Genomic DNA, 19180 nt, shown 5'->3' on the forward strand with positions numbered 1-19180 from the left:
TTTTAACTTCACTATGCATATGCACACCCAGGTAAATGAGGCCACAGTCGGGAGGCCTCTGAATAAAGTCCTGTGGCAAGAGACCTAATTCATTCTTTCCTGGAGTACAAAGAATCTGTTTCCATTTGTGAGGCTAAGACTTAGGAAAGACCCTCCCCCACCCCCAAAGCTGTAGGCATTTACTGCCCCAAGTCCCAAGAAGAAGAAAAAGCCTTATAGTAAGAAATGAAAACTAGCCCTCTCCCTATCCCACAAACTGGACTGCGTACCTTGGGAAGACCCTGAAATAGGTACTACTTCTCCTGGCCAACTCACTTGAGGAGTGAAGTTGATAATCATCCTTTCCCATGTTCCCTTTCTAAATTCTTCAAGTAGTATATGGCAGACAGGCAAGTGAAAGGAAGTTGGTTAGGACTGGAGATTAGGAAGAATGGTGGTGGTCTTAGGATGATAGGTTTTAAAGTTTGAACAGACCTTAAAGATCATTTCTTTGTTTCTTCAAACGGAATGATCACTTTAGAAAGTGCTTCTAATTAACTCCTTTTTTAGCCTATCCTTCACACACTTCTGTGTAACTCCTTCTCACACTTGGAGTTAGAGTAGAGGAAATGTTTGGGGGAGGGGGCATTGTTTGAGACCTAGGGTGACAGAATAGGGGAAGGATAGAAAATAAAGATCCGGTAAATGTTGGAATGACTTGAGAAATGTGCACATTAGGTAGAGAGACATATGCAAATGAGCAGAATGGGCTTGGTCCTGCTAGGATCATGGTCTATTAGGCCTAACTCTGGTCTGTTCTGTTTCAAATCATTTCCACCATCAACTCCCGAGTCCCCTAGACTCACAGAATCTTTAACTATTCTCAGCCTTCTTAGTTGTTCTCTTTCCAGAATATGCTCCATCTGGGAAGGAAAGAAGGAAGAAAAGGAGGTGGGGAGAGAGGGATTGGAATGGCCATGGTGGGAAGAGCAGGGCCAGATTGTGTACAGACTAAGTATGCAAGGTTGCTAATATGAAAGGTTATGAGTGTGTATGCAAGTTTCTGAATGAATGTATTCATTATGTTGAAACTGAATGTGTAAAGCTGTAAGCTGATATGCAAGGCTGTAAGTGTGAAAGATTCAATGTAGAAGGCTTGTTAGTTAGTGGTTGAAGACACCAGCTGTTCCAGACTACACCCATGATAATTCCTGCCCTGCTTTCCCATAACCAACACCTTCTACACTAGGCATTGGCTTTCAGCATTAAGGCGTCTCCCTTCACCTGGTTGGGGAATCCTGTCCAGGGCTGCTTGGTGGCCTACATGACAACACTAGAGGGGGTGTGAGGGAGGTGCAGCAGTTAGTGCTGTCTCAGACTGTGGGTTTGAAGCACGACAGTCAGGAAGTGAGACTGACAGACAAACGGAAGGGCGGGTGGAAGCCAGGCACACGGCTGCTTCTTGGGTTGGTAATGGTGGGCATGGGTCAGGGGGCCAAAGGGAGCTGCTAGCCTGGCCAGAGATGCATGCCCAGAGGCAGTTGGCCACAGCTGCAGTAAAGGCAGAAGTCAGACGGCATGAGGTTGCCAAGCGGCACCTGAACCTGCTCAGAAAGTTGGCAGAGAAGGTGAATGAGCCACAGCTACGGGAAGATATCAAGACCTCACTGGATAATCTTAGAGGTGAGAGTAGACCTGGTGCCCAACCTGAGGGTATTTGAGGATCTGAGGAGGGGGGCTTTGACCTATTCAGGTTTCACGGGTGAGTTAATCACTTCCTTATCTCCTAGCACAAAAAGGGCCTCTGGGGAAAGGAATCCTATTAAGGTTGGGAGTGGAGTGAGGTTGGAAGAAGCCCCAACTTGTCTTTCTGTCACTAGCTCCAATAAGAGGTCACTAATGAGGCGACTTTCAGCAGTGAGAAAACCCAGACAGTTGCTGCTGCTGGGGGGAAGTGTAGCTGTGAGTGACCCAATCCCTTACCTAGAGAGACAGGGACAGGAAGAAGCTTGTGGTGAGAGGACTTCTGGGGTAAGATCATTTGATTCCCAAATTCATTCCCAGTACCCACCTGCTGAACCATGGCCAGGGAGACAAATATATGTGTACATGTACACACACATTCTTAGACATGCATATTATGGCATATTTAGACAGTGATATACACAGAGTCTCAGATATTCAGAAGACATATATGCTCACCAATCTAGAGACCCCCCCCTTCTTGTCTTCTGTCACTTTTCCTCAATATTCTCTTGTTCCTGTCTCCCCACCCCTGCTTCCGCTCCAGCTCATTAGCACTATTACAGCAAGCAATGACAACACAGGGAGGAAGTGTTGCCATAGCAACACCATCTGCCACATCCTTCTGCCCCTTTTCACCCCCAAATCCTGTGGTGAGGGCCTAGGATGGGAGAAAGACTTAGGCAGTAGCAAATCACCTCCACACCTCCACATTACTTCCATCAACAGAGTCTGGCCCTTTGGGCTCAAAAATCTCCAACCTCCACATTTGAAGTATCAAAGAACTAACCAAGAACAGTCCAAGTTTAGTCTAGGATGGGGGTAGGGGCAGGATAAAGAGGGAAGTAAAGTGGAAACCAGCATAAGTTTCACCCCACCTCCAATTTACGTCATTTTTTCCTACTCTCAACTGTCTTCCAATAGAGTTTTCTGGTGTGTTTAAAGGAGATTAGGGCTACTCTACTCAGAATCTTTTCCCCAAGATCATCTTTCTGGAGCTTAATTTATAGAAAATGGGGAAACAGTAAGAGGAAAATCTACCACCCACACATTTCTCACTGAGTGATTGGTTTTTCGATTCTTTTACTGTCTCTGCTGGCCCCTGAGTGGTGAGGATACTACCCATATTTCCCCTCTACCCTCCACATTACCATGGGGCCACAGTTGCTGCATTCCAGTGACAGGCTCAGAGCTTCAGGTTAGAGCTATGAGAGTAGGTATATCCCCCAGGGACATTCTGGACACCCTGTCTGGTGAGGACTGGTATGCCTAGTCAGGACATTAAGCTCTGCCTCCTTCAGCAGAGAAGGGAGGGGTTTTGAGTGTGTTGTTATGATAATACACAGGCTCTGCTCGAAAGAAGGAAAGGCATCTCTGTGGAGGCTCCCTTCTCTGAAATTCCCGGGCGACCTCAAGAGCTAGGGTATGACAGTCCCTCAGAGATAGTTGTACCTATTATACAGAAGGAGAAACTGAGGTCCAGGAATAGGAAAACAGAACAGAGGTGACAACTCTCCTACCCCCATTCTCTACAGACATAACTACAGAAAGACCCAGGTGTTCAGGCGCCCGTGTCCAGGAGAGGGCGACATCTCGGCTTCTCCGAGTCCTTTTGTAAAAATGCGGGGAGCCGACCCCTAGGTTGGGCGCTGAGGGAGGTCGGGTACAAGAGCAGCTCAGAGAACAAATTCTCCCACCCTCCCCAGCCTGGTCCCTGTTTAATTCCCAACCCGGGCCTCGCTCCCCGGCGGCTCCTGCCTCCAAGAGCCGCCCACGGCAACTCTTATTATAGCCCAGGCTGCGTCAGGGGGAGGGAGAGAAAGGAAAGGAAGATGGGGAGAATGTTTGGTTCCCAAGGTTCGGAGGAGGGGTCTGGAGAGGCTCCGTCCAGTCCCTGCTCCACCTCGCCCCAGGGCCAGTGCCTTTCCCCCTTATTCCGAGACGCCGACCCTATAAAGGGACGCCGGGGTTACCCACCTGTATCCCTTTTCTAAAAAGGATATGAATCCCCTGATTTAGGGTACCAGGAGATTTATAGAGCCTCGCCCAATCCTACCCCCATTCGACTGCCCTTTCAAAAAAGGCAACAAGCCTAAGGAAAATGGGAACCTGGGAGTTCTCAGCTTCCATTCTCTCAGTGAACCGCCATCTGCCGGACAGACACACCGGCGTCACTCCCACATTGTTGGGCAGCAGTACCTAGCTGGGGCTTCCCTCACCCCAACTTTTTCCTCAACACACCGTTCTTTTCCTTTCTCCAGAGGTCCCCTTCGGCGCCCCTGCCGTCCACTGATCCCTCTTCTCTCATTATTCCCGCTGTTTCCCGGGTACTTTCGGAGCCATGGTTGCCATGGATACAGGATGCATTTTTGCGAGAGTGGAGGGGTGTAAAGCCACAGATTTACACCCTCCTCTCCGTCCGAGAGTCTTTGATTCACTGGCGTCCTGGTGTCCCCTCACCGCCGCCCCCTACGTTCCGCCAAACAACTTGGTGCCCCGTTTAGTCTCCTCGGGGGAGCGGGGAATTTGGAATGCCAACATCCCTCCAGGATAGATTTGGCATTGGGCAGTCGTAGCCTACTTCGCAGGGGTGAAAGGGAATGAGGGGCTCAGCGTAGGGAATCCATGCACCCGCTTCAGTGAGAGGATAGCCCAAGTCCTAGTTCGGCTCGAGGTGAGGGTCTCTTAGGAGAGCAGGGTCGAAAGGCTTCCGAACTTCTTTCTTCAAAGAAACCCCGCAGCTTCTCCCGCTTGTAGTTAATGCTCTTCCACCTACATTCGTGAACCCCTTTCACCACGTCCAGCTGCTCTGGGGAAGGGGAAAAGCGGGGGTCAATGACTTAGTCTACTTAAATCCAGTCCGGGATTTGGGAAGGAAATCCAGTCCGGGATTTAGGAGGGAAATCCAGTTCTGGATTTCGCATCGTCCATTTAGACAGCCGGGCTGGTGTGTGTGTATGTGTGTGTGGTGGGGAGGTGGGGGGGAGATTTAGTTGGGAGGGGGGGGCGGCAGGGGGCCGCCTCCTCCTCAGTGTGAGGGGAGCACCCGGATACATCGCGCAGCCGGACCGAGCCGAATCCCGGTGAACCCCCGCGAACCCCCGGACCCTCGCCTAGACCCCAAGCCCCTCCCTCTCCCAGACCCTCCGGCCCCCATCATCCTCCTGCATCCTTCTGCATCCTCCCCCCCCCCCGCCTTCTCATTACATCTCCATCCTGCATCCTATCCTCCCTGCGCCCCCGCGTATCCTCCGCATTTCCCTCACCCCTTGCATCCCCTTCCTCTGGACCCCACCCCCAGTCCCTCTCCCCTGCTCTCCATCCTCCACCCTTCTTCCCCTAAGCACACCCCCAACCCGCCAAACCTCATCGCCCCCGCACTCCATCTCTTCGGCCTCCCCCCCTTCCCTGGCATTCCTGATTCCCCCACATCGTCTATTTGCCCTGTCTACCCCCTCCTATTCTCTCCCCCTTCAAGACCCCATCTCTGCTTCTCCTCACGGGTTGGGGGATGTGAGGTTACGCCCTCGCCTCCTGAGAGCTGCACTAAAGGTCCCGGGCCTCGGAAAGGGTTGGGGGTGCAGGGTGGGGGGCATGGAGAGGAGGAGCCCTGTGTGATGGGAGGGGGGCGCTCTCGGAATAGGCGGAGGCGGCGGGGACCTAGGAGCCTGGGCGGGGGTTGAGCAGGGGACTGAGTCCAGCGACAAGCACGGAGAGCTACCCCATGGCCGGGCCTCCCTGAGCCAATTTGGGGGAAGCCCCCTCCCCACCCCAGCCCGGGGGTTTTGGGGCCCCATGAGCCGGGGTGCGGGCGCGCTTCAGCGCCGGACAACGACCTACCTCATCTCGCTGACCCTGGTCAAGCTTGAGTCTGTGCCTCCACCGCCTCCCTCACCATCAGGGGCTGGAGCCCCGATAGTCAGGGTACCAGAGGGAGGAGAACCTGGAAGCCCTCGGGGCGCAGATGAGGTCGGCAAGAAGCGGCAGGAACGTCTCTTCCACCGGCAAGATGCACTGTGGATCAGCACCAGTAGCGCGGGGGCAGGGACAGAGACCCTTTCCCTGTCCCCTGCTCCAGCTAGCCCGGCCTGTCCGGTCTCTCCTGCTCCGGGTCGCCGCCTCTCCCTTTGGGCCGCCCCCCCTGTACCCCCGCTCTCCGGGGGACTGAGCCCGGACCCCAAACCTGGAGGGGGCTCCACTTCTTCCCGACGCCCACTACTCAGCAGCCCAAGCTGGGGGGGACCGGAGCCAGAGAGCCGGGGTGGGGGGTGCGTCCCAGGCTCCTCTTCCCCCCACCCCGGCACCGGCAACCGTCGACTCAAGGTGGCGCCCCCCCCACCTGCCCCCAAGCCTTGCAAGACGGTAACCACGAGTGGGGGCAAAGCCGGAGGGGGAAAGACCGCAGGGAGTCGCCTGTCATGGCCAGAGAGCGAGGGCAAGCCGCGGGTCAAGGGGTCAAAGAGCACTGCTGGGGCTGGAGCCCCAGCCGGAGTTGGGTCTGGTGTCGGAGCAGGTGCTGCAGCCGGACAGGGTGCTGGAGCCCGAGGAAAGTTGTCCCCACGAAAAGGCAAGAGTAAGACGCTGGACAACAGTGACTTGCACCCTGGGCAACCCGCTGGCTCTCCTCCTCCTCAAGCGGCCCCGGCAACTCCAGCCGCCTCTCCAGCAGCCTCCTCCACCTCCCCTGGGTTTCCCCCAGGGCCTGCACCTCCTATCACTCTGGAGCCGCCTGCTCCTGGGCTTAAACGGGGCCGGGAGGGGGGTCGTGCCTCCACCCGCGACCGTAAGATGCTCAAATTCATCAGTGGCATCTTCACCAAGAGTACCGGGGGACCCCCAGGTCCAGGGCCATCTCCTGGACCCCCAGGCCTCACCTCCAGCAGTGGGTCCCGTGAGCTGCTGGCTGTAGAGCTTCGTGCCTCCCCGAGTGAGTAAGGCCAAGGAAAGCGGAAGGGGGAGGGGGAGAATTGAACCGTAGGGCCTGAAGGGTGTCACGGCTAGGACCTCAGTGCAAAAGCTTTGTAAGCCTAAAAGACTCATATAAATGTCAGTTATTATTATTATTCTAACTCACCAGCACAACCTGTAAGACAAGCTAGAATAGGAGTGCAGGCCTGAAAGAAAGAGAGTGGATTGGGCTCCTGCTTACTGCTTGATGACCTCTCAGTGTTTGACCATATGCGGAGGGATGCAACAGGACTCACTGGGTGTCCTTTGAAGACTAGGGGAAATGGGAGAGGGAGCTTGATTAAGGGGGAGTGGCTAGCTTCTGTGTCTGGCTATAGGTCCCAGCTAGAGTGAATCAAGCCTGCTGGCAAAATGTGTCCTTGGTCAGGGTGAGAATTAGCAGTCATTTGCAGATTCCCCCAGGAAGCCAGGCATCCCTAATTCCAGCTTTTGCCTGGTACTTAGGTCAGAGAAATGGAACCACATGTGTTATTTTTTTTAACCCCCAAAAGGAATTTGGTGGAAGATGAGGAAGAGGAGAACTGAGAGGAGGTCTGTGATCCTGTGCACTTGGTGGCAACAGGCTCCACCACTAGTTTGCAGGCAACTACTCGCCTGTGCGGGCCCTTCTGGGGAGGGCAGCAGGCCAGTGAGATGGCAGGGATTTTGTCTTTTGCTCAACGTCCTGGAAGCAGAAGCAGGAGTGGAGGGGAAGTGTGTGGGCTGGAACTACTGGATATTTAACTGCAGAGCTGGAGATGGGGGTGGGTTGTGATAGGGGAGAGCTTCACTTCCCACTTACCCTCCCCCTCCCACACAGAATCAAGTTCAGATCAGCTGGGGTCCTGACTCAGTGAGTCAGGAGTGATGGAGAACTGCACAGAAGTTCATGCTCTGGTTGTATTTGTTGTGTTTTTAGCTTTGGCTTTATTGGACATGAGATGTAGGGGAGGCGTGGAGTTGGTCTGTTCCCTCTCCTGGGAGGCTGTTGGGGAGCGGGGGTGGTGGCCCAAAGTTTGGCTCCGGAGCTGTCAGGAGCAGATGGCTTCAGATCCGCTTGCTCCCACTGCAGCTGCCCCACCCTGGGAACGTCCAGGCCTCCAGTGTCAGGCTGTCAGACACAGGGGACCAGGCTGACTGGAACTAGGCAGGAGCACGGGATCTGGGGGGATAGGGATGGAAGAAGCTTCCCCAAACCTTCTTCCTACAGCAGCATCTTGCCATAGCTCACAACTGGAAAGGGTCAATGCTCCCTGTTCTGCCTGAACTTCCCTTCCCCAATTTGTTATTGGGTTTATGACCTGGCCAAACCCTAGAGGGATGAAGAAGAGGGCACATTTTAGGAGGGAGATGCTCCCTGCACCCCCTGAACTTCCTCTCTCCAATTTGCTACTGAGGTTCTGATCTGGCCAAACCCTAGAGGGATGAAAAAGTGGATGAATTTTTAAAGGGCCTTGGTTCTTTCCTTTCAGTTAAGTTTGAGGAGTGTGGCAGGAATCTACTACCTGGGGTCTGACCTGTGTGTGTGACCTTGAAAGGGGGAGGAATTCTAGACATCCTTATCACCACCATTGCAAGCCTCAGTTTCTCTTCTCTAGGAAATGAAGGTTGAGAGGTTCTTCCTTTCCTCCTTGGCTTCCATCTTCTACTCAATCCCTGCACCTAGCCTCAGGCTCTGTTTCCCCTGGGAAGCAACCCCACCCCCTCACATTGTAAACCTGCTGGACACTCCTGGCCCTCCTCTTAGAGAAGGGGCTATCCCGATCTTGGCAGACACCAGTTCTTCTGGGCTGGGATGTGGGGGGACACACAGTTGAGGATGTGCTTTAAGGGAGATGCCAATGTGAAGTATTTTTGTCTCTCTGGTTCTGTTGCTAAGCAACCTCTGAGCGGCAGCAACAGCTGTGGGGAAAGCAAGCTTGATGGGGGTGGAGTGTGGACCTCTGTCTTAGCATCTCATTCCCTAGCTTTTTCAACTCAAGGGAAGTGACCCATCTGTAAGGGGAGGGGGCTGGAGGAGGAGTGGGAAGGCAGAAAGGTATGGGAGTTTGCTTTTGTGTGTGTGTGTGTGTGTGTATTTTGCTGAAATGCTCGCTCTTTCATTTTCACGTGGGCTTTTTCCATCAGGTCTGGAAGGCCAGATCTAAACTTCTCCCATCCTCTGTCTTCTTTCAGAAGCTGTGGTCAATAGCCAAGAATGGACTTTGAGCCGATCCATCCCTGAACTGCGTTTGGTATGTGAGCCAGAATCCTTGACAGTAGGAAAGTCCCTTCCAAGTTTTACTCTCTCTCCCATTATATTCTCTGCTAACCCCTCTCCTCTCTTTCTATGAAGATGAGGAATGGTGGCTTGTGATCCTTCAGAATATTCCCTTCATAGTCCTATATTCTGTCATTCCCTATCACCTCATCTTTTTCTTGTCCTGCCCAGTAGTCCCCATCCAGTTTCTCTTCTTATTCTTCCTATGCTTTTCTCCTCCCACCTCCAGGCCTCTCCTCATTTTAATATCTTCTCCCACCTTTTCCTTAAATAAGGTCTTCTATAGTCCAGAACCTGAAACTTGAAACAACATTCTAACTGGTTTGAGAGTGCTTATCTTCCTTGAAAGAATAGGAGACTCTATTTTGTTGATGTTTCTTTATGTGAGGTCCACTTTGATCCTTGGATAATTTTCTGCTATTAGAATCACAGAATCTCAGAGTTGGAAGGGATCTTATCTAGTTCAGCCTATATCTGAATAGGAGTCCCCTCTACAACACTCTACTATAGAATCATGCCACATTAAAGTTGGAAGGGAGCTTAGACATAAGCTAGTCCAATAAATTCATTCTACAGATGAGGAAACTGAGGTCCAGAGAAATGAAGAATTTTGCCCAAGGTCATATAGCTACCAAGTGGAGTCAGGACTCACACTCAGGCCTTTTGACTCCAAGTCCAGTCCTTCCACTACACCATGTTGCTCTCTTAGTTCTCCCTATGCCTTCCCCCAGGCTCTTATCCAGTCTCCACATTATCCCTTCTTGGACAATTGGCCACTGCCAATCATTTCAGATTCCATGAGGGTGACATTCCCCCATCATTCCAGATCCAGATCTTCTTAATCCCCTTGGTCTTTGTTCTACCAGTGACTTCATATCACTCTCTTGTTCACAGGGTGTACTGGGTGATGCCCGGAGTGGGAAGTCATCTCTCATTCACAGATTCCTGACTGGTTCTTACCAGGTGCTAGAGAAGACAGAGAGTGAGTCCTTGGGAATTGAAAGGGATTGGGTGGGGGAAGGGAGTCAATAAATCTCTGAATCAATGACCAAACTATGGGACCTCCCTGTATATACAATATGTGGAGTGTGTGTGTGTGTGTGTGTGTGTGTGTGTGTGTGTGTGTGTGCTACAACCCTTTTCCCCCTAATACTCTTGGACAGGTGAGCAGCATAAGAAGGAGATGTTGGTAGATGGACAAAGTCACCTACTGCTGATCCGAGAGGAAGCAGAGACACCAGATGCCAAGGTGAATGGGGAAGGGAAAGCAGAAAGGAGACTGGGTGGTGGTCAGACTTCTGGGGAAGCAAAGTTGGTGGGACCGGAGGGGAGGAATCATCTTTTTCTTGCTGCATCCCTTCCTGGTTCTCACACTTGGTAGAGTTGTGACAGTATAAGGAAGGATTCCTCTTTCTGTCTGATCCCACATTTGTCTCTCCTCATCTAGTTCTCAGGCTGGGCAGATGCTGTCATTTTTGTCTTCAGCCTGGAGGATGAGAACAGTTTCCAGGCTGTGAGTCGTCTCCATGTGCAGCTAAACTCCCTTCGTGGGGAGAGCAGGGGGGGCCTTGCCCTAGCACTGGTGGGGACACAAGGTAAGGAGATGCTGGGGAAAGGGCACACCTGGAGGGGAGGAACAGAGGAATCCCAAGTAGCTGTTCGATGTAGAGATATGTAGCCAAAAGAGAAAACAGGAAAAACATGATGTCTTCAAGTATTTAAAGGGCTGTCATGTAGAAGAAATATTAAGTTCACTCTGCTTGGCTCCAGAGGACAGAACTCGGAGCAATGAGAGAAAGTAGCTGGAAGGCAGAATTCAGCTCAATAGAAAGAAAAACTTCCTAATATTCAGAGCCGTCCAAATAGGAAATGAGCTGCCTTGGGAGTCAGTGGGTTCACCATCATTAAAGTGGAAGGCTGGAGGACCACTTGTTGGGACCACTGGAGAGGGGATTTCTGTTCAAGTCAATGTGAGACCACGTGACTTTAGGTCCTTTCTGACTCTAAGATTTGGTGATTCTGTGAAAGTGAGAGCCAGAGCAGGATTCTCTGAATAAGTTCCCCATTTCGGTTCCCTAGCCTTTAGTGGACAGGATGTTTCCTGTAAGGGCAGAGTGAAAGTGGGAATGTATTTCTTTGCTCATTCACCTTTCTCTCCCCACCAGACAGGATTAGTGCTTCCTCCCCCCGGGTTGTGGGGGATGCTCGTGCCAGAGCTCTATGTGGGGAAATGAAGCGATGCAGCTACTATGAGACCTGTGCCACCTATGGGCTCAATGTGGACAGGGTCTTCCAGGAGGGTGAGAGAGATGCATGTGTACCTTGGGGGGTGGAATGAGGTATGGATAAGATCCTTGAAGATGTGGAAGTGAGGAAAGAGTGAAGATGTGAGTGACGATGAAAAAGAGAGTTTGAAGGGAATGAAGAAGACCAAGAAAGGCTCTAGGTTAATGTAGAAGGGCAAAGGGGGCTTGGGGAAATTGATGGGGCTAAAATGAGTACAGGGATAGAGTGTGTGTTGATGCATGGAGAGTTGGGACATCAGTATGGGTTTGTTTGTTTTTCCAGGTCCAAGGGGTTTTGTGTGTGTGTGTGTGTGTGTGTGTGTGTGTGTCTGTGTGTGTGTGTGTGTGAAAGAGAGAGAGAGAGGTAATGTGAGGAGGCACTGTAGATAAGTGAGAGGAAGTGTCAGTCCCTGTAATGCTTTTCCCCTACCTCCTACAGTGGCCCAGAAGGTTGTGACCTTGCGAAAACAACAGCAGCTCCTGGCTGCCTGTAAGTCCCTGCCCAGCTCCCCCAGCCACTCAGCTGCCTCCACCCCTGTGGCAGGGCAGGTAAGAGAAGCTGGTTGGGGAAAGTGAGGGAGGACAGGAGTAGAGAAGCTGTGAAATATTGGGTTAGGTTTAAGGATAGAGATGCTGGAGGATAGGTAAGGGGTAAGACTTCAGAAATGGTGAGGAAGGGGTGGAAGTGATGTTGACTCTAGTAATGTCCCTGATTCCCCAGGTAAAATGCCCAGGATCAGTTTCCCATTTCTACTTGTATATGAGTTTGAGGGAATTCTAGATACTCTTCTTTTGATTCAAATATCTTCTCCCCAGGCCAGTAATGGGGGGCATACCAGTGACTACTCATCATCCCTTCCTTCCTCACCCAATGTTGGTCATCGGGAGCTACGGGCTGAGGCAGCTTCTGTGGCTGGCCTGAGCACGCCAGGTTCTTTGCACCGAGCAGCCAAACGTCGAACAAGTCTTTTTGCGGTAGCGCATACACTGATCTCCTCACCTTCCCTACACTAACAACCACACCATTAGTGTCTCCCTTCCCTGTTCCACCAGCTCTGTCTTTTTGACCTCTCTTTCTCAGTTCACTCACTCCCTTCATCCCTTCATCCCTTCCTCTTCTGTCCTCCTGATACCTTCCACTTTGTCCCCAATCTACTCTGTCAAATAACAGTAAACTATTCCAGAATCGCAGGGGCAGTGACTCTGAAAAGCGGAGCCTGGACAGCCGAGGGGAGACAGCAGGAAGTGGCAGGGCAATCCCGATCAAGCAGGTGGGCAGTTTAGGAAGGATCCTGTGACTGGGGGTAGGGGGAAACACCTTGCCCACACTAGGTTGCGCCTTAACTTTTCCTCCATCCATCTTCATCCCCACCCCAGAGTTTCCTGCTGAAACGAAGTGGAAATTCCCTGAACAAGGAATGGAAGAAGAAATATGTGACACTATCAAGCAATGGATTCCTACTATACCACCCCAGCATTAATGTGAGTGCCCCCCCAACTCTGAAGTGATGATTCCTCCCTCACAATTCCTAAGAATCACCTGGATAATCCCAGTCAATTGCTAGTTACCTCCTTCTGGAAAATCTCCCCTCTCCAGACCCCATGGTTTTCCTTAGCCCCTGCTGCTCCATCCCCCAAGGAATCTCCACTGTGTATTATAGAAGTGCTAGTGTTTAATGGAAAGAACTGGGGACTTGGAGTCAGGGAAAATCTGGCTTCAAATCCCATCTCAGACATTATCATTTATGGGAGGTCACTTCAACTGTGAGCTTTAGTTTCTCTATTCATAAAACAGGATGCTTGTAGTATCTATGCTTTGTGGGGTTTGGGGAGAATCAAATGAAATAATGTATATAAAATGATTTTCAACCTTTCAAGTGCTAGTTAAATGTCAGATTATCATTATTTAGATGCTTTCCAGAAACCCGAAGATTTACAGTGATGCAGATATTTTCTCTTACCCCTAACCATGTGGGAATCCTTTTGTCTCTCAGGATTACATCCACAGCACTCATGGAAAGGAGATGGATTTGCTTCGGACAACAGTAAAGGTACCAGGCAAGCGACCTCCTCGGGCCATCTCAGCCTTTGGCCCCTCTGCCAGCATCAACGGGCTTGTCAAGGATATGAGCACTGTCCAGATGACTGAAGGCACTGGTGAGGGGGTAGGGTCAGGGGGAAAGGGGCAAGGGGAGATCATTGGAATTTGTCAGCAAGGAGACAAGGTAGGGGAGGAGTGAGAGATAAATGAAGCAATGGGAGCAGGGGGCAGGTGAATGTGGAGATAATGGCAGGGGAGGGATGAGGAGACGTGGTAAAAGCAAGAGATGGGGGAGCAGAAGGATGAAGGAATCTTATTGAAAATACCCCTTTCTTTCCTCCCATCCTCTTCCATTAGCAGACATTCCCACTCCCACCCCTACTCCCAGCCCCAGTTCCCTGCAGCCACCCCAGGACCAAACATCAAAGCATCTACTGAAGCCAGACCGAAACCTGGCTCGAGCCCTCAGTACTGGTTAGTCTTGCCTCTTCTCAAAACTAAATGCTCATTTCTGGACAAAATGGGTGTGGAAATGGAGGTTGGGGTAGTGGAGGATCCTTGAGAAGAGAGAGGAAGACAGATAGATAGAGAAACATATTTATCTGAGGAAAAGAAGAGATAAGGAGGAGGAGGGAATCCCCCTAGGGAAAAGGATTTCTTTTCATTAGTGAGAGGGCAAAACTGATTCCGGGGAAACTGAGTCAACTATGCATCCTCCCAAAGACTGTACACCATCTGGAGACTTAAGCCCCCTGAGCAGGGAACCTCCTCCTTCTCCCATGGTGAAGAAACAGAGGAGGAAAAAATTGACCACACCATCAAAGACAGAAGGCTCTGCTGGGCAGGCTGAAGGTGAGGCCATGGCAATGCAGCCCTATTTTTTACCCCCCACCTGAAACCCTGACTGGAGTTCCTGGGGTGGTGCAGAAAAAGTGCCTAACCTTTGTTCTCTTTTGCATATTTTTATATCTACTATGAACATTTTGATTAAAAGAAAAATGGGCATCCCCCAGTCCCTTCTCCCTAGTGAACCCACAGCTCCTGCCCCTTTCTTTCCAAATGACCCCCATCTTTCTCTCCCCAGCCCTCCAACCTCAGTCCCTCTCTTCCCAAAACTCACCGAGATCTAAAACCTTCCTTCCTGCTCCCCTAAATATCTGCTCCTCTCAATTCATCGCCTCATACTCCCCCACACACACCTTGCTCTTAGCCCCTGTTGCTCAGGGCCTGGATTCCAGATCTCCCTACTTTCACTGCTCTCTGCTTCTGCTCCACTCTGCTCTGGGGCCACTGACCTTTAGTTCTGCTTTCTCTCCCTCTGTCTGTCTCTATTTTTCCTACTGCCCTTGTTACCCTCTCCTCTTCTCTCTTCTGCTCTCCTCTCCCCTCCTTTCCTCTCCTCCTACTCTTTGCTACTCTTATTCTCTCTGTGTGTATCTGTGTCTCTCTGTGTGTCTCCACTTCTCTGTATTTCTCTCTGTCTCTCCTCCCATCCCCTTTTCCCCCTGTTCTCCATCATCTGTCTCCTTTTCTCTATCTCTTCTTTCTCTATTTCTCGTCTGTCTCCTTCGCTTCGGGAAACCAGCCAAGCGCAAAATGTGGAAACTAAAATCCTTTGGTAGTTTAAGAAATATTTATAAAGCAGGTAATAAAGTGGGGAAATTGGGAAGGGCACTCAGCTGGGATGCAGGGGTTGGGGTGCACCTGCTTCCCCTGCATGTGCCTGGGCTTCCTGCTCCCCCATTCTTCTTCCCTCTCCCATACTGCTCCCACCCCACCCTGCAGGGGCCCTGGGATGGCCGTCTGGGGAGGTGGGGAGAGGGTTTGGGGAGAATAGTGTGTTAGAGTTCTACTATCCTGTTCTGCCCCCCCCCCCACGTTCCCCTCAGAGGAGAACTTCGAGTTCCTGATTGTATCAAGCACTGGACAGACCTGGCACTTTGAAGCTGGGAGCTTCGAAGAGAGAGACTCCTGGGTTCAGGCCATTGAAAGCCAAATATTAGCCAGTCTGCAATGCTGTGAAAGCAGCAAGGTCAAGGTGAGGACTGGAGGGGGAAGGTAAAGTAGAGGAGTCAGTGCCTGGGGAAAGGTACTTTAATTGTGGTGGGAGATTAAGGATCATAGTTCACAGGAAGAACTATTGAGAAAAGAACTTTGGATTTGTGGTCAGAAAATCCAGGCTCTGACATGCACTCTTGCCTCTTAGAGTTGTATCAACTCAGATGTTGCTTAAAACTTGAATCTCAGTTTCCTCTTCTGTAAAACGATGAGGCTATACTAAAATGACCTCGAAGGTCCTGCCTAGCTCTAAATATGTACTATGACAGAACCCCTCCATCACCATGTTTCCAGGGGATTGCCTGCAAGGATCACTGCTAACCCTAGGTCTCCTTTTGCCCTTAGCTACGCACTGACAGTCAGAGCGAGGCTGTGGCCATCCAGGCGATTAGGAACGCAAAGGGAAACTCGTTGTGTGTGGACTGCGGAGCTCCCAGTGAGTGAGGGTGGAACAGATGAGTGGAGGTAGGGGGCGGGGTGGCTCGGACAGGGCATTTGGCTGGCGGTGTGTATATTTATGTAGGGAGATAAACGGACCTTGAAGAGCAATGGGGCCAGGGTTCCGGGAAGGACAGGGAGGGGAAAGAGAATCCCTTGGTTCCTGAGGTGGGGTAGAAAAGGACTGAGGTCCAGATGGTGGAAATATGGAGGTTTGGGATGGGTATCTCTGAGCAGCGAGTGTGAAAGTGACCCATGCTGTCTGTCCTACCCCCAGACCCCACTTGGGCAAGTCTGAACCTGGGCGCGCTAATCTGCATTGAGTGCTCAGGAATCCATCGAAATTTGGGCACTCACCTGTCGCGTGTTCGATCCCTGGACTTGGATGACTGGCCCCGGGAGCTGACCCTGGTGCTGACGGCTATTGGCAACGACATGGCCAATCTCATATGGGAGAGCGACACTCGAGGCCGAGCCAAGCCCACTCGGGAATCCTCCAGGTGCGAGGAATCAGGGAGAAGAGAGGGGGAAGGAGCGGTGGGGACTGGATGAATTGGTTTGCGGAAGGGGAAGACAATCTCTAAGGAAGGAGAGGGCCCTTCCCTCTCCCCCACCTCCCTCTATCTTCACGTCTTCTCAGGGAGGAGCGAGAGTCGTGGATCCGGGCCAAGTATGAGCAACTGCTGTTCCTGGCACCACTGGGAGGTCCGGAAGAGTCCCTGGGCCGCCGCCTCTGGGCCGCAGTGCAGGCTCAGGATGTTGCCGGGGTGCTGTTGCTCCTGGCCCACGCGCGGCACGGGCCGCTGGACAGCGACGTGGGAGACCCGCAGCTCCGTTCCCCGCTACACCTAGCGGCAGAGCTCGCCCATGTGGTCATCACACAGCTGCTAGTCTGGGTATGTGGAAGGGGGAAAGGATCAAGAGGCCTTCTTAGATAATCGAGGACAGTCAAAGGAGACCGCTCGGAATGTGGAGCAGCACCAAGGGCAGAAATGAGAAGCAGCGTCCAGCTTTCCAGTCTGTCTCTTCCATGTCCCCCTTAGAACCAGACTGGGGGTGGGCGAGATCTACAAGGAGGCTAGGCTTTGCTGGGAAGAGGGAGAAGGATCTCTGAGACATAATTCGTTATCTGGAAACCCCTTTTAATGAATCTGTTTCACTAATACACTAACCCTGGTTTTCACAATTGTTTCTATTTCATTGTGGGTGGTTGCTTTGTTGCCCCTCTTCCAAGACCACGGAACGAACACTTACTGTCTCTTCTTCTCAGTACGGCGCCGACGTATCTGCTCGGGATGCTCAGGGCCGCACCGCATTGTTCTACGCTCGGCGAGCTGGGAGCCAGCTCTGTGCGGACATCCTGCTGCAGCACGGCTGCCCGGGGGAAGGAGGCAGCGAGGCCACTACTCCCAGTCCCCACCGAAGGAGCAGCGCCGCGAGCGTGGGCCGCGCCGATGCTCCGGTCGCGCTGGTATAGCGGCACCACGCGGACAGACACACTCACACTCCCCTACAACCTGCCCCAACATCTGTGCTCCGGGAAGGGACCTTACCAGCCCCCACCCACGCCCCACGCCACCACCACAACCGACCAGGCACGGACACCCTCCTTGTGGACTGTTGGACACAGATTCACTCCTCCCTTCTCCACGGGCACGTTCCCCATCACGCACACACAGCGGACACTGAACCCTAACTCCCTACAGCACCGTCTCTTTCCCTTACCTGTTCCCTCCCAACCTTCCCCTCTCCAAGGAACACAGACTCCCGCACTCTCCCTAGCCGAGGCATGGAGACCCTTTTGTGCGCATTAACCGCCCCGGTTCCCCAGCCGAACACACCCGATTTTTCTCTCTCCACCTCGGGAACTCATCGCGTTCCTGCAAGCGTTTGGAAAGGGAGATTGACCCTTGCTACTTTAACACGGGGCTCTTGGACCTATCCTCTGCTGGCTCCTGGGAAAGCGGGAAAAAAGAAGTTTGCCCTTCAGATCCAGGATGACTCACGCTTCCTTCCCGCCCCCATTCGTTGGACAGTTCGGCCCCCAGAGCCCAATGCCCAGGCTGGCTCCTGGGGAGAGGGGAAGGTATCAAGGTGTTGGGGGGGGGGGGCGCTGGTCATGGGAGCTGAGGGCAGTTCCGGGGGATAGAAGGCTTGTTCATGGGCCCCTCCCACTCCCTCCACACCTGATTTCACTGCCCAAAAACAGGGGAAGTGGGCAGCGAGGGGCAGGACCCCGGCTACCCATGGGGGTGGGGACCCCAACCCTTTCCGTGAAAGGGACCAATGGGGGGAGGCTAAAATAAAGACCCCTCCCTACACACCCACAGCCACACTCACATACACCCACGGATGGACTGGGGCTGGGGAGCCAGAAGCCTGGCTTCCTCTCTCCACAACAGCTAGAGAGGGGTGATGAATGAGATGGGGGCTCTTGGAACTGGGGAGGAAATTGTAATTTATTGCTTTGTGCCCCCTTGGGAGAGGGGGCTGGGGAGGGGGGAGGGCTGGGACTGGGGAGGGGGGTGGGCTAGGGGAAACCTGGGGGGGTGGGGGGTGCTCTTGGGTTGTGAGTGTCTGTGACTGTGACTGCCTAACTGTGACTGTCCAGAGCCCGTGGTGTCCTGAGCCAGAGGACACCCCAACCACGGGACTCCCTTCTCCCCCAAGTTTCACCCTCCCCTCCCTCTTGCAGGAGAAGCTCTAGATCCAGCCTCCCGCCCCTCCCCCCACCAGACTCCCCGAAACTTTCCAGCCAGGTAAAGAAGTAAAACCGGCTGGGATAGGTCCCTGTTGGCCTGCTACCCCTTCCTCAAGCAGGTCGGGATTTCCCTGCCCCCCACCCCTTTATTCACCATAGCCCCAGGGCCAGTTGGTGTCAGTGTTCTGGGTTTTTTGTTTTATTTTGTTTGCTTTGTTACCTTTTTTGTTGTTGTTGTTTTGTTTTGGGGTTTTGTTTTGTTTTTTTTGGCTAAAATACTTTGGAGAGGACTAGTGTGTTTGGGGAGAGGGTGGAAGAAAGGGGCAACGGGTAATGCTCCCCCCACCATTTGCCTTCCCTGAATCAGGTGGTATGAGTCTTCTTCAAACAATTAAAAAGGCAGTGATTTTGACTGGAGGAGTGTAGCTCTGGTCTGTCTAAGGGCTGAGGGCTGGACCTTTCATATAAGCATAGAATCTGAAAGTTATTCTAGACCAACCCATAGAAGAGCAGGAATCCCCAGGACAGAGAAAGAGTCTGACAGATATTTAAATTGATAAATAGTTTTTTTAATGATAATCTCATATTTTCATAACATTTTACATTTACAAAGTACTTTCATATCTCTCATCTCATTTGACCCTCACAGTGATCCTGTGAGGAAGATAAAAACAAGTACGATATATTATTAACCCCATTTAACAGATGAAGAAGCTGAGGGTTAGAGA

At 52.1% G+C, this 19180-nt stretch overlaps 1 protein-coding gene across 4 annotated transcripts; it reads left to right on the forward strand.

Annotated features, from left to right (window-relative positions):
* The first annotated feature begins 1370 nt into the window (after positions 1-1370).
* AGAP2 (ArfGAP with GTPase domain, ankyrin repeat and PH domain 2) lies at positions 1371-18236 on the forward strand. 4 transcript variants are annotated; one of them, XM_027855101.1, is made up of 19 exons: positions 5518-6649; positions 8845-8903; positions 9824-9911; positions 10093-10178; positions 10377-10524; positions 11095-11229; positions 11654-11763; positions 12031-12189; positions 12399-12485; positions 12592-12696; positions 13209-13371; positions 13613-13729; positions 13979-14107; positions 14841-14900; positions 15145-15293; positions 15659-15749; positions 16029-16251; positions 16392-16647; positions 17022-18236. In XM_027855101.1, exons 1-19 carry the CDS (start codon positions 5518-5520, stop codon positions 17226-17228), a joined length of 3504 nt encoding a protein of 1167 aa, XP_027710902.1. In that variant the 3' UTR covers positions 17229-18236. The 4 variants fall into 4 exon arrangements, with proteins under 4 accessions (XP_027710905.1, XP_027710902.1, XP_027710903.1 ...); XM_027855102.1 differs by having other exon boundaries at positions 13616-13729; XM_027855104.1 differs by lacking the exons at positions 5518-6649; positions 14841-14900 and adding an exon at positions 1371-1662.
* The last annotated feature ends 944 nt before the right edge of the window (positions 18237-19180 follow it).

The sequence above is a fragment of the Vombatus ursinus genome, unplaced genomic scaffold (genome assembly GCF_900497805.2).
Source record: "Vombatus ursinus unplaced genomic scaffold, bare-nosed wombat genome assembly UNPS02010769.1, whole genome shotgun sequence".
Taxonomy (NCBI): Eukaryota; Metazoa; Chordata; class Mammalia; order Diprotodontia; family Vombatidae; genus Vombatus; species Vombatus ursinus.

Excerpts from the sequence above, each read along its gene's own strand:
- AGAP2 (XM_027855101.1), top strand. The coding sequence starts at position 5,518 with ATGAGCCGGGGTGCGGGCGCGCTTCAGCGCCGGACAACGACCTACCTC. Across the intron at positions 6,650-8,844 it reads AGAGCTTCGTGCCTCCCCGA|AAGCTGTGGTCAATAGCCAA; the intron begins GTGAGTAAGGCC and ends GTCTTCTTTCAG. Across the intron at positions 16,252-16,391 it reads CCCACTCGGGAATCCTCCAG|GGAGGAGCGAGAGTCGTGGA; the intron begins GTGCGAGGAATC and ends ACGTCTTCTCAG.